Source organism: Notolepis coatsorum (genome assembly GCF_963971535.1).
Source record: "Notolepis coatsorum genome assembly, chromosome: 2".
Lineage (NCBI taxonomy): Eukaryota > Metazoa > Chordata > Actinopteri > Aulopiformes > Paralepididae > Notolepis > Notolepis coatsorum.
Window position 1 is genome coordinate 175,113,151 of NC_140166.1, and position 12,956 is coordinate 175,126,106.

Genomic DNA, 12,956 nt, shown 5'->3' on the forward strand with positions numbered 1-12,956 from the left:
CCATTCTAGCCTACTGAACATCCCATAATAGTCTCCATTCTACTATTGGTCGAGACCTTGGTGCCAGGCTGCCATACCCCCCAGACCCAGTTCAAACGTACCGCTCAACATGTACGAACAAGTCCTAGTTCCGCGTAGGAATCTGGCTACCGCACCACTAATGGGACTATTTGTTCATAGTGCGTATATATACTGCGCTACTAAAGTAGGACTTCCTTTTCAGTCCAGTTTCTTACCCTCCAATAGAGTCACAGACGTAAAGCCTCCCCGCGACGCCACGTGTGGGAGTAAGGCCAAGTTCGGCCTACCATCGGTATTGAGACATCGTGTATATTAATATTTGAATAGTCATATTTGGCACTATATCGTCGAGTTGGACGTAGTCTATTAAGCTAATAATAGTCTGTTAATATATAGTGCTTCGTGCGGTGAGAATACTACCGTAGTCAGTACCCCATCGTTTCGGGCAGAAAACTGGCTGTTTATCCAGGATGATCGACCCCATGTGAGATTGCACCCAAGGAGCCCCAGAGCCGACGAGCGAGTGGACCTGTATACCGGATTATTCTACCGACGACAGCCCGCCTTCCCAGGCACGGATTATGCTTTGTATACGTTGATTATTCCATGGATAAAGACCCCCGACACTGCCGTGTGTTGGAACCCCCCCCCCTGGAGAGGACGCAAGGTGAAGAGACGCTCTGCAAGACGAGGTCGCTTCACGTCTCTCCCCCGTGGACCGGAGAGAGCCGGCTCACAGAGAGTCCACCTGCTTTCATCTGTGGTCCAAGGATCGCCGGCGCATTGAACGGCACTACAGTGGGTTCACCTGGGATACCCTTGGCCGGATGAGGCAGCCGGACTCTACCCCCCCCCCCCTTCCTACTCCTGTCGGCTTACAAGCGACCGGATTAACCCCCCCTAGTGTATCCAGTCTATAATCATTAAAGTATCATTGCTGTTATTCCTTAACTATTCCAGGTCGTATATGTACCACCTGCGCCTTCAGAGATTGGACATTCTCTATTGATATACCGACGAATACTCTTGCCATAAAAGTGCATACTAATTCCCATTCATAAATGTGATTGATTTGATTAAGTGCTTGCTCTACACACCATCGCTGTGTAGAAATAAAGACCTATTTCTAATTCGTACATTTGTGTTGGATCCGTTTCATCTACGTGACAGTGTTCATCATAATATATTTATGCCGAGTACTGGGTGGCCGAATATTAAGTACAAAGGTAGTGGTAGTAAGTATCATATCTAGTAATACAGTCAGGGAATTGTACCCCTCAGTTACAATTGGTCCTTCGAGCCGGAGGGTAATTAGTGTAATATTAATATAGTGTTATTAATATTGAAATGGCCTATGATGAACACTCCACGAAACGATCCTCCTAACCAACGCCCGCAGCGCGAACGACGGCTCCCTCAGTACTTAGAGGCTTACGCTGTCAGTCAACAACCTAGTCTTCTACTAACAGTAAACGCGGTAAAACTAGAAAGTAAAAGTATGTCTAACCCCAACGCCCAGACTACCCCGACCATAGAGGCCCCTACGGGTTCTAATGTAACTGACCAAGTTCACGGTGGGGACCAGTGGGAACCAGACATGACTTCACACCCCGCCAGTACTGAAGAAGTAGTCCCCGATAAGTCCCGGGAGGAATACAACGCTACCGAGAGAGAACTCGGCACGGAAGAAGACGGGGAGAGCACCGTGGAGATAGAGCTCCAAGGCTCCGCAAGGAGTACCCCGAGGGAAGGCTCCCCTATACAACCGCCTTCTCCCAGCGAGGCAGAGAGGACCCTACAGCAGGCCTTCCTCATCAGCCTGAACGCCGCTGCTGAACGCGACCGACTGCAGATCCAGCAGCGGAGCGAAGAAGAGCAGAGGCTCCAGGAACTCGTCTAGACACACCTCCAGGGCGGCATCCCCTAGCCGAGTAAACAACCCTGAACTTGACCAACAGACGAGGTCTATACCCCCCACAGACCACCTCCCCCCACCGGTCCAAGCGAGACCTAGCAACCGGGAAGGAGCAGCATATCCTGTGGAGAGGCTAAACCAGAGACTACAAGCACTGGATGACCTAACTGAAGACGAAGAGGAAGAGGAGGAGAACCACGCCCGACGACAGCACAGTACTCTACCGGACCAGGAGGTCCGGTACAGCCCAGGCTATACTCCCGCGGAGCTGCGCTACAGACCCCCGACTCTATACCCGGGCGAGCACGACGCACGACCCGCACCGAGGAACAGCACCTGGACAAGCGGGCCATGGTACACTGCCGGTACCAGCCCATACCAAGGAGCGGGAGGAGACTCGCCTAGGAGGCCTCTCCCCCAACGCTCGCCGATGTATCCACAGTCAGCGTCATACATTGGCACGCCTATGGTACCCGACTTCACCCAAGAGAACCGTGCCCAGTATACAGAACTCTGCATGTGTCTGGAGACCATGTTGGTGGATGTATTGGATGAACGCCATAAATACGCCATCCTACTGAAGCACTTAAAGGTACCCCGCGCACATAATATAGCGCTCGCCTACGCGACTTCCACCACCCCATACACAGCAGCGCTGGTAGCATTGGACCAGAGGTATGGGCGCATATGGGATTACGTGATCCAGGAGATCCGACACATCGACCGCTTACCCCCAGCAATAGACAATCGAGCACTGGACGACCTGTCCATCAGAGTGCAGTCCCTGGTAGGGATGTTGGGAGCGCAGAGAGAGAAGGGGAGGCATGAACTTTACGCCAACTCAAATGTGGAAAGGATCTTGGAGAAGCTGCCGCCCGCTCGACAGGAGCGTTTTAGGCGGCAGAGAGACCACCGAGACCCGAATGGCCCCGAACCGAACCTCCTCGATCTAGCAGACTTCCTGGCGAGAGAAGTCAGCAGCCTACGGCTAGATACATTCGGACGGAGCACCCCTGGCTCCAGAGAAGGAACCAGACGACTAAATGATGGAAGAAGATCGGTGACTGTGATGCACCAATCGGAGTCAGTACCGAGCAGCAGGAGCCACAGTACCCCCTCCAGAACGGAGAAGTGGAAGATAGTGTGCCCCTACTGTGAGAAAGAACACTGGCTAGCGCAATGTGACTCCTTCCCCAAGCTGAACGCGGAGGAAGCAAGTCAATGGATAAAGTCCAACAAGCGCTGCTTTCGCTGTGCGCGCTCACACATGGCAGCCGAATGCCGCTTAAAGAAAAGGTGCACCAAGTGCGATGGAGCCCATCTGGACATACTTCACGACAGTAACAGACGGCGCCCTTCACCCGCACCATCCAGCAGCAAAGCGAGCGTCATGTACATCGATCCCGCCAGCAGCAGTGGAGCCCGAGTACTCCTAAAAGTAGTGCGTGTGACACTAAGCTAGCAGAATAAAGTCCTGGACACTTACGCCGTCCTCGATGACGGGTCAGAGAAGACCCTTCTGCTCGCCTCCGCTGCGGCCCAGCTAGGGCTGCGGGGAAGCGAAACCCAAATGACAATTCGGACAATAAGACGAGATTTGAAGACGATAAAGGGCGAGAATGTCTCATTCTCTATCGCAGCAAGCGGCCAGCCTGAGCGACGGTACCAGATTACAGAAGCTTTCACCAGCCAAGAAATAGGACTGTCGCGGTACACATACCCCGTCGCCAAGCTGATGGAGAAATATGCACATCTGCGCAAGTTACCGATCCCGCTCATAGACAATGCTATGCCGACCCTGTTGATAGGCTCCGACCATGCAGACCTCATTGTCCCGATAGACCGGGTTCATACCGGACCCCGAGGCTGTCCTGCAGCAGTCGAGACCCGTTTGGGATGGACTCTCCAAGGCCCGCTCGCCAAATCTCTCAACCGAAGTACAGCCACTAGATGTCTCCACTACCGAGTCACAGAGGGAGAAACCGCACTCCTGCAACACGTAGAGCGGTTATGGACCTTGGAACAAATGCCCTTTAAGAACGGAAGGAAAGACATTCGCTCTAAAGATGACATTTACGCCATTCACCTCCTCGAGACAGGGACCAAGAGAGTCCCGGTCAACGGCGTGTTGAGATACGCCACGCCACTCCTGCGGCGAGAAGGAATGCCTACTTTCCACGCCAAGACAGACGCCACAGAACGGTACCTGCTGAACACGGAGCGGCGCTTAGCCAAGAACCCCGCCCAAGAGAGTGTATACCGCGCTGAGATTGAGAAGCTCATCACAGCGGGACACGTCACAAAGATGGACATTAAAGAGGCTGACCAGACCACTGAATCGTGGTACGTGCCTCACCACAAGGTCCATCACAACGGTAAAGACCGCATAGTATTTAACTGCAGCTACCAGATCGGATCCCAAAATCTGAATAAAGAGTTACTGCCCGGTCCCACACTCGGCCCCTCCCTACTCGGCGTTCTACTCCGCTTCCGCCAGGAAAAGGTGGCCATCAGCGGGGACATTAAAGGAATGTTCCTGCAGGTGAGATTAGTAGAGGAGGACAAGCCCCTGTTACGGTTCCTATGGAGAGAGAAGCCAGGAGATGAGCACCCAGCCATCTACCAATGGGAAGTCCTCCCCTTCGGAACGACGTGCAGCCCCTGCTGTGCTACATTTGCACTACAGAAACATGTAGCAGAGGACCCAGCAGCGGACGAAGAGGTCCGACACAGCGTAAAGAACAGCTTCTACGTAGACAACTGTCTACAAAGCCTTTCAACCCAGGAAGAAGCCGAGGCTCTCCTGATTAAACTCTGCGCCTCATTGATCAAAGGCGGCTTTGATCTCAGGCAGTGGGCCAGCAGCGATCCGCAAGTACTGCGCAGCCTCTCCTCCGAGGACAAGGCAGCCAGCAGCGAGACCTGGATGGCTACAATCCCGGGAGAAGCCCAGGAGATGACCCTGGGATTGGTGTGGCGATTCAAAACAGATTCGCTTCACTACAGACACAAGCCCCTGACTACGGAGCAGGGAAGGCCGGCGGCGGCGCCGACCACCAGACGGAGTGTGTACACAACACTCGCCCGACAATATGACCCGCTAGGATGTATTCTACCGTACACCACCAGGGCAAAAATGATTGTACGAGCATTGTGGGACAAGGACCAGGGCTGGGACGACCCCATTCCCGCACACCTTGCATCCACCTGGAGAGAGTGGGAGATGGAGCTCCACTCACTCCCAGGCGTTAATATGCGCCGAAGCTACTTCCCACCCACGGTGAGGCCAGAGACATGTAAAATGGACTTACACGTCTTCAGTGACGCCTCAGAGGTCGCATACGGATCAGTAGCCTACTTGCGGGCCCAAGAAAAGGGGGGAGAGATCTACACAGCATTTGTCCTCGCCCGCTCGAGAATAGCCCCACGCAAGCAACAATCTATCCCACGTCTAGAGCTCTGCGCAGCCCTAGCCGGAGCGCACCTAGCCACGCTCATCCAACGTGAACTCACCATACCGGTGTCTAGAACAATCCTGTGGTCAGACTCCACGACAGTACTCGCCTGGATCAAATCGGACTCATGCAAGTACAAAGTCTTCGTGGGAGTCAGAGTCGCCGAGATTCAAGACTTGACCGAAGAGTTAACCGGAGAAACAGAGTGGCGCTACGTTGATACAAAACAGAACCCAGCTGACGTCATCACCCGGGGAATGCCCCTAGATGACCTCACCCGTCGCAATGTCTACAGTGACGGCCCAGCATTCCTAAAGCTCCCGGAAGGAGAGTGGCCCACGCCTATCCCGAGGAAAGCCAGTCAGGAGGAGGCTGAGAATAAGAAGCCTGTGTTCTGTGGATTGAGCACTGTTATCTACCCAGTTACCCCCAACACACTCCTGATGGGGCGGCTAGATCCTGCATTACCCCAGACAATGTACCGGCCTGAAGAAGCGAACGGCCGACGAATGTGGAGGTACAGCCAAGTATTAGCCGACAAGTTTTAGAGCAGTTTCCTACTGCACTACCTACCGTCTCTACAGACCCGCCAGAAGTGGGTAAAGGAGAGAGACAATTTGACAGAAGGAACAGTCGTCATGATTATTGATCAATCACTGCCCAGAGCTATGTGGCCGGCCGGCCGCGTAAGCAAAGTGATCACCGGTGCCGACGGCAAGGTCCGAGCAGCTGAAGTGCTTGTCCAGGGTCGCACTTACACCCGTCCCGTGGCGAGGCTCATAGAACTGCCCCGACTCCCAGACACAATCGATGATGACCATGACCCTATAACCCTATGACTTTGTGAAGTTGACTGACCCCTACAGCAAACCCTTATGTGTAAATAGACAACGCGATTAATCTGTCTCTGCTTAACTGATTAGGTCTGGGACCAATCAGGGGGTGGCTGTTGTGAAGGGCCAGATTAAACCGAATATATATATTTATTATATATATATATATTTAATTGTATTTGTATATTCTCTAATATTCCCTGATATCCCTTGTATATTCCTTGTACAATATGCATTGAATATCCATTCTAGCCTACTGAACATCCCATAATAGTCTCCATTCTACTATTGGTCGAGACCTTGGTGCCAGGCTGCCATACCCCCCAGACCCAGTTCAAACGTACCGCTCAACATGTACGAACAAGTCCTAGTTCCGCGTAGGAATCTGGCTACCGCACCACTAATGGGACTATTTGTTCATAGTGCGTATATATACTGCGCTACTAAAGTAGGACTTCCTTTTCAGTCCAGTTTCTTACCCTCCAATAGAGTCACAGACGTAAAGCCTCCCCGCGACGCCACGTGTGGGAGTAAGGCCAAGTTCGGCCTACCATCGGTATTGAGACATCGTGTATATTAATATTTGAATAGTCATATTTGGCACTATATCGTCGAGTTGGACGTAGTCTATTAAGCTAATAATAGTCTGTTAATATATAGTGCTTCGTGCGGTGAGAATACTACCGTAGTCAGTACCCCATCGTTTCGGGCAGAAAACTGGCTGTTTATCCAGGATGATCGACCCCATGTGAGATTGCACCCGAGGAGCCCCAGAGCCGACGAGCGAGTGGACCTGTATACCGGATTATTCTACCGACGACAGCCCGCCTTCCCAGGCACGGATCATGCTTTGTATACGTTGATTATTCCATGGATAAAGACCCCCGACACTGCCGTGTGTTGGAACCCCCCCCCCTGGAGAGGACGCAAGGTGAGGAGACGCTCTGCAAGACGAGGTCGCTTCACGTCTCTCCCCCGTGGACCGGAGAGAGCCGGCTCACAGAGAGTCCACCTGCTTTCATCTGTGGTCCAAGGATCGCCGGCGCATTGAACGGCACTACAGTGGGTTCACCTGGGATACCCTTGGCCGGATGAGGCAGCCGGACTCTACCCCCCCCCCCTTCCTACTCCTGTCGGCTTACAAGCGACCGGATTAACCCCCCCTAGTGTATCCAGTCTATAATCATTAAAGTATCATTGCTGTTATTCCTTAACTATTCCAGGTCGTATATGTACCACCTGCGCCTTCAGAGATTGGACATTCTCTATTGATATACCGACGAATACTCTTGCCATAAAAGTGCATACTAATTCCCATTCATAAATGTGATTGATTTGATTAAGTGCTTGCTCTACACACCATCGCTGTGTAGAAATAAAGACCTATTTCTAATTCGTACATTTGTGTTGGATCCGTTTCATCTACGTGACAGTGTTCATCATAATATATTTATGCCGAGTACTGGGTGGCCGAATATTAAGTACAAAGGTAGTGGTAGTAAGTATCATATCTAGTAATACAGTCAGGGAATTGTACCCCTCAGTTACATAAGTACAATTTGTGTCTGGATATCCCTGATGTTTCATTGAAATGCCTGAGCAAAGAGATAGGTTTTAAGCTGTCTTTTGAAGATGTCTAGCGAGTTGGCTTCCCTGATGTTTTGGGGTAGTTTGTTCCACAGTTTTGGGGCATAGTTGATAAAGGCTGCATTACCGATCCTCTTTTGACTGTTTCTGGGAGCCTCTAGTAGTCCAGCAGCTGATGATCGCAGTGTTCTTGCTGGCGTGTAATTTATTAGAGTGTTTTTAATTTGTTTTTATATAGCCCCACCATGCAAAGCGTCTTCTGGTACCCAGAAAAGCGCCATATAAGTCTGATGTAGTATTATTAATATTATTATTGTTATTATTATTAATTAAATCATATGAATAATAATAACAATAAACCATTGTTGAGCTGTCATTAACATAAAACAAGGATTCAGATCCAATGCATATTTGCACAACTGTTTAGAGTTAAGCCATATGTGTGAGACTATGTACAAAATAAATCTGCATTATCTTTCGTTGATTTATATTTACGTTTACATTTAGTAATTTAGCTGATGCTATTATCCAAAGCAATTTGCAAATTGTGTACAACAAGTCACTTGAGTGCTACACTCTGTGCATAGTAGTATAGACATACTGTAGTAGTAGCATAGTAGGTAATAATATAGGCATACTGTAGTACATAGTAGGTATACCTCCATCAGAACGAACAGGCCAGCGAAGAAGAGCAGCGTGGCCCACTCCACCCGGTGTAGGATGATCTCGAAGTCCTGGATGTCGGCCAGCACCAGGAGCCACAGGGCCCCGAGGATAGCGATCCAACCTGGAAGAAAGGGAACATTCTTTTACTTCTGGAACCGCTTACATTAACCCTTTCACATTAACCCTTTCACTACCACACGACAGAAGGTTAACCCTTTACTATCACACTACCGACAGTTAACCGTCGGTAGTGTGATAGTAAAGGGTTAACCTTCTGTAGTGTGGCAGTGAAAGGGTTAACCTGCTGTTGTGTGGCAGTGAAAGGGTTAACCTTCTGTGTGTTGTCGCAGTGAAAGGGCTAACCGTTTGGTAGTGTGGCGGTGTGAAAGGGTTAAACAGTCTATACCTGCCACAGTCTAACATAAAAATCCATACATTCCAATGTCCAATAGTCTGAGCCGTGAGCACGTAGAGCCGTGAGCACGTAGACGCTGAGTCAGCGTTTGAAAAGAAAGTAAAGACAAAGAAATGTACAATTCAATACACGTGGTATTTTGGAGACTCCTTGAGACTGATTAAGACTGAACAACGTGTTCATTAAAGCAGCCCAGATTAACTAGTTCCACCTGGCCTCCTTTTCACTTGAATTCTTTTAATTTGTGTTTAACCCTTTCACTACCACACTACAGACGGTTAACCGTCTGTAGTGTGGTAGTGAAAGAGTTAACCATTTGTCGTGTGGCAGTGAAAGGGTTAATAACCTTCTGTATTGTCGCCGTGAAAGTTTTTTTTTCTTTTTTTTAATGACACAAATGTATTTTATTTATTATCTTGCAACCAAGTTTATCTTTGCGCAGGACGACGCAGATTCTAACCCTACACCCCTCCATGTGCCACACACGGCTTTCTACGTTGGGCACGTCCGGCGTCGAAGTGAAGCAGGTGTCGTTTGGCGTCCGTCCGGCTTTCCTCCTGCACGCATCCCGCTTCCAGTATGTCTCAGCTAGGGCTGGGCAATTGATCGAATTTCTATTTAACTTCCGATGTTGGCTTACCACGATCATTAAAACAAGATAATCGAGATAAAAAACATTATTGTGCCGCATGCCATGTTGCTCTCATTTTGATTTGTGTGAAGACGATATGGCCTTGGTTGCCTTACTGAAGAAGGGGGATACTATGAGAGGGGGTACATACAGGGACTATGTGTCATCTCTCCTGAACTGGTGTAAAGAAAGTTCCTTAGAGATGAATGTAAGTAAAACTAAGGAAGTTGTCATACATAACGAAAGGTTATGCTATAACCTAGTTATATGAATACTGGCTGAGCGTCTCGCTCTTCGCCATTATGAGATATCTCTTATCTCCTAGCACATAATGTGTTCACGAACAAACAAATGCACTCACATGCACGTGACCAGGCCACGCCCCGCGTCCCACTATATGACACCGGACATGGTCACACTCTACCTTCCTCAGAATGATTTCCAACACTGAAAACCCAACCAAGGGACCTCAGAGCGCTAAGAGCGAGACGCTCAGCCAGTATTCATATAACTAGGTTATAGGATAAGCTTTCGTTATATTATCATACTGGCCAATCGCGTCTCGCTCTTCGCCATTATGAGATATGGGGCAGAGCAGACGCGTGGCCCGACAAGTGTACCCCCTGAGGGCCCGTAAGCCCCAACCAGGGAGGAGGGGAGTCCCGTCCACCCGCCCGTCCTAACGAAGGGGGGGAGGCAGTCAACTCCACCAAAGTGCGAAAAAGGGGGAACCAGACACCCCTGAAAAACGCACAGCACAGGCGGGACCACGTGTGACACAGCACCCCCAAATGGTGGGACGCAGGAGAGGTCCCAGACCTCAGAACCGCCTGGGAGACAGAACCCCCAGTCATGTCCACGAGGTAAGACCTAACGAAGGGACCCGGGGAGGACCAGAAGGCCACAGCAGATGTCCTCCACGAGGCCCCCCCTAACAGGGCAGCAGCCCGAGGGGGGACCTGTCCAGCCAACGTGCAGCAAAAGGCAATGCCCCCGCACAACCAATGTGACAGGTGCTGCTTGGACAGTGCCTCACCCGCGCAAAGGCCACCGTAACAAACAAACAGTTGAACGGAAGCCCTGAGAGCCAGAGTCCTGAGGTAAACCCCCAGTGCACGGACAGGACACGACTGGCGTGAGGAGGCGGACGAACGCCTGAACCACAATATCCCTGGAGCGAAAAGAGCTCCGGATATTCTTTGGCACGAAGACTGGATTAGGCCTCAGAGTCGCACCGCTATCGGCCGAATAGACAGGCACTCAGGCCGCACCGAGAGAGCACACAGCTCACCCACGCGCTTAGCGGAGGTGATGGCCAAAAAGAACGGGGTCTTCAAAGACAGCTGATCCAATGGCGCCTGCTCAAGAGGCTCAAACGGGGCCTCCGACAACTGGCCCAGGACCAGTTGGAGGTCCCACTCGGAGACAGAGAACGTTCCACAGGCTTGAGACGCCAAGCGCCAAGCAGGAATGTTCCACGAGAGTGTGGCTAAACAATGTTCTGCCCCCACACTCGACCATACGCCACTCCCCAGCGTAAGCCGCGGTAGAGGACGGAGCGTGCGCATACCGGATAGCGTTAACCACAGAACAGTCAAGACGCATCCCCACCAGATTCACACTGCAGCCAAGCCTAGAGGCTGCCCCAGAACAAGAGGCAGAACAGAGTTCCGCGTGCCTGAGAGAGGGCCCGCGGTGACCACGGAACAGGCCACAGCGGGGCCACCAAGAGCTGAATCAGGGCCCGGCGCGACCAGGACCAAGTCCCGCGCTCCCGACGTACCCGCCCCAACAGCTGAGCTATCAGGTGTAAGGGGGGGAATGCGTACAGAATCCCTGACGGCCACGGAATCGGTCCCAGACCTGCCCGACTATGTCTGGACATAGTCCCCACTCGTCAGGGTGAGGACCGCCCCGCGACATCACACCTGCACCCACATTCTCCCTGCCGGGGATGTGGCAAGCCCTCAGGCAGCGCAGATGGACAACGCCCATAGCCAGAGCCCGACCGCCGCCCGGTGCAGACTCCCTGTCTGACAATATACGACGCTGATGTTGTGTTGTCCATCCTGACCAAAACATGCTTGCCCACCACAAGGTGGCAGAGCCGTTTGAGGACCAGAAGGACTGCCTTCAATTCCAACACATTGAATGTAGTGCAGACCGGGCAGCATGGTCTTGCCAGCTGCCCCCTACTGCGTTGGCCCGACACGTCCCCCCCCCATCCCATGAGGGAGGCGTCGGTGAAAACCGTGACGTGTGACAGCCTGCTGCCCACGGGGACCCCACTGGTGAGGGCACACCAGCGGAACCTAGGACGGAACCTCCCGAGCACGCCGAGAACCATCCACTCGCCGCCGCTCTGAGAGGGATGCCCATATAGACCTTGAGCTTAGAAAAAGCCCAAGTACTCCACCCGTTGACTGGGAATAGGAGTACTCTACTTCCAGTCTACAGCAAAACCCAGGCTGGTGAGGCACCACCTGCCTGGTATGAGACCTGGCGATCTACCCTGACCGGCCAAGGACCGGAACGTCGTCCAGGGTAGAATAGAATTCGTAAACCCTGACGACGCAGAGGCCCCAGCGCGGTCTCCACGCACTTGGTGAAGATGCGGGGAGCCAGGGAGTAGCCGAACGGCAGCCTCTGGTACCCGTACGCTAAGCCCTGCAAAGGAAGCATAGGTAAGCCCTAGGATGGAAGATAGGGATGTGAATACGCATCCTACAGGTCTATGGAGGCGAACCAGTCCCCCACCTGACAGCGTCTAACAGATGGGAGACGGTCAACATTCTGAACCTTCCATGGGACACCGCCCCCCCCCCCCCCTGATTTCTCGGGCACCAGAGAATACCGGGCGGAAACGCCACGCATCGCGTCCTCCTTTGGGACGACGACGATGGCTTGCTTCGCCAAACAGAGATTGGATCTCGTCGGCCAGAGCTGTCACTGCTGTTGACCCTGACAATAGGGTCTGTACCAAACCTGAAAATGGAGGGTGGGATTGTGCAAACTGCAACACAAGTCCTCGCCTCAGCGTTCTCTCCATCCACCTCGACATATGGCACTGCTGTAGCCATATGTGATGATAATCCCAAAGCGCACCAGCCGCCACTTTGCGCTGGTCCGCCAGGAACCGTAGATAGGCGGCCCGGTACTCACGCTGCGACCCCCTGGGCATCGAGTTCCCCCGCTGACAACCTTCGTCGTTGACAGACACAACACCAGGCTCACAAAACACAGACGCAGAACGTGTGGCGTGGGAGCCGCTTGACAGCACAGCATTCTCACGGACAGACCCAGGCCTACCCAGCAACTGGGTGTCAGCCCCTGTCCCCATGAGAAGCGAAACGTGGGGCCGCTTGTGCTTCACTGAAGGCACGCAGCCCGCAGCCAATGGGAACAAATCAGAGCCCATATCCCGCTGGTGTTG

At 52.1% G+C, this 12,956-nt stretch overlaps 1 protein-coding gene across 1 annotated transcript in view; it reads right to left on the reverse strand.

The window, feature by feature from the left end:
- oca2 (oculocutaneous albinism II) overlaps positions 1 to 12,956 on the reverse strand; it is a gene marked incomplete at its 5' end in the record, with an annotated part of 177,527 nt that overhangs the window by 57,739 nt on the left and 106,832 nt on the right. Inside the window, one exon of the mRNA XM_084308397.1 lies at positions 8,471 to 8,598. Coding sequence (XP_084164523.1) covers positions 8,471 to 8,598 — 128 coding nt within the window. The remainder of the gene's footprint in view (positions 1 to 8,470; positions 8,599 to 12,956) is intronic.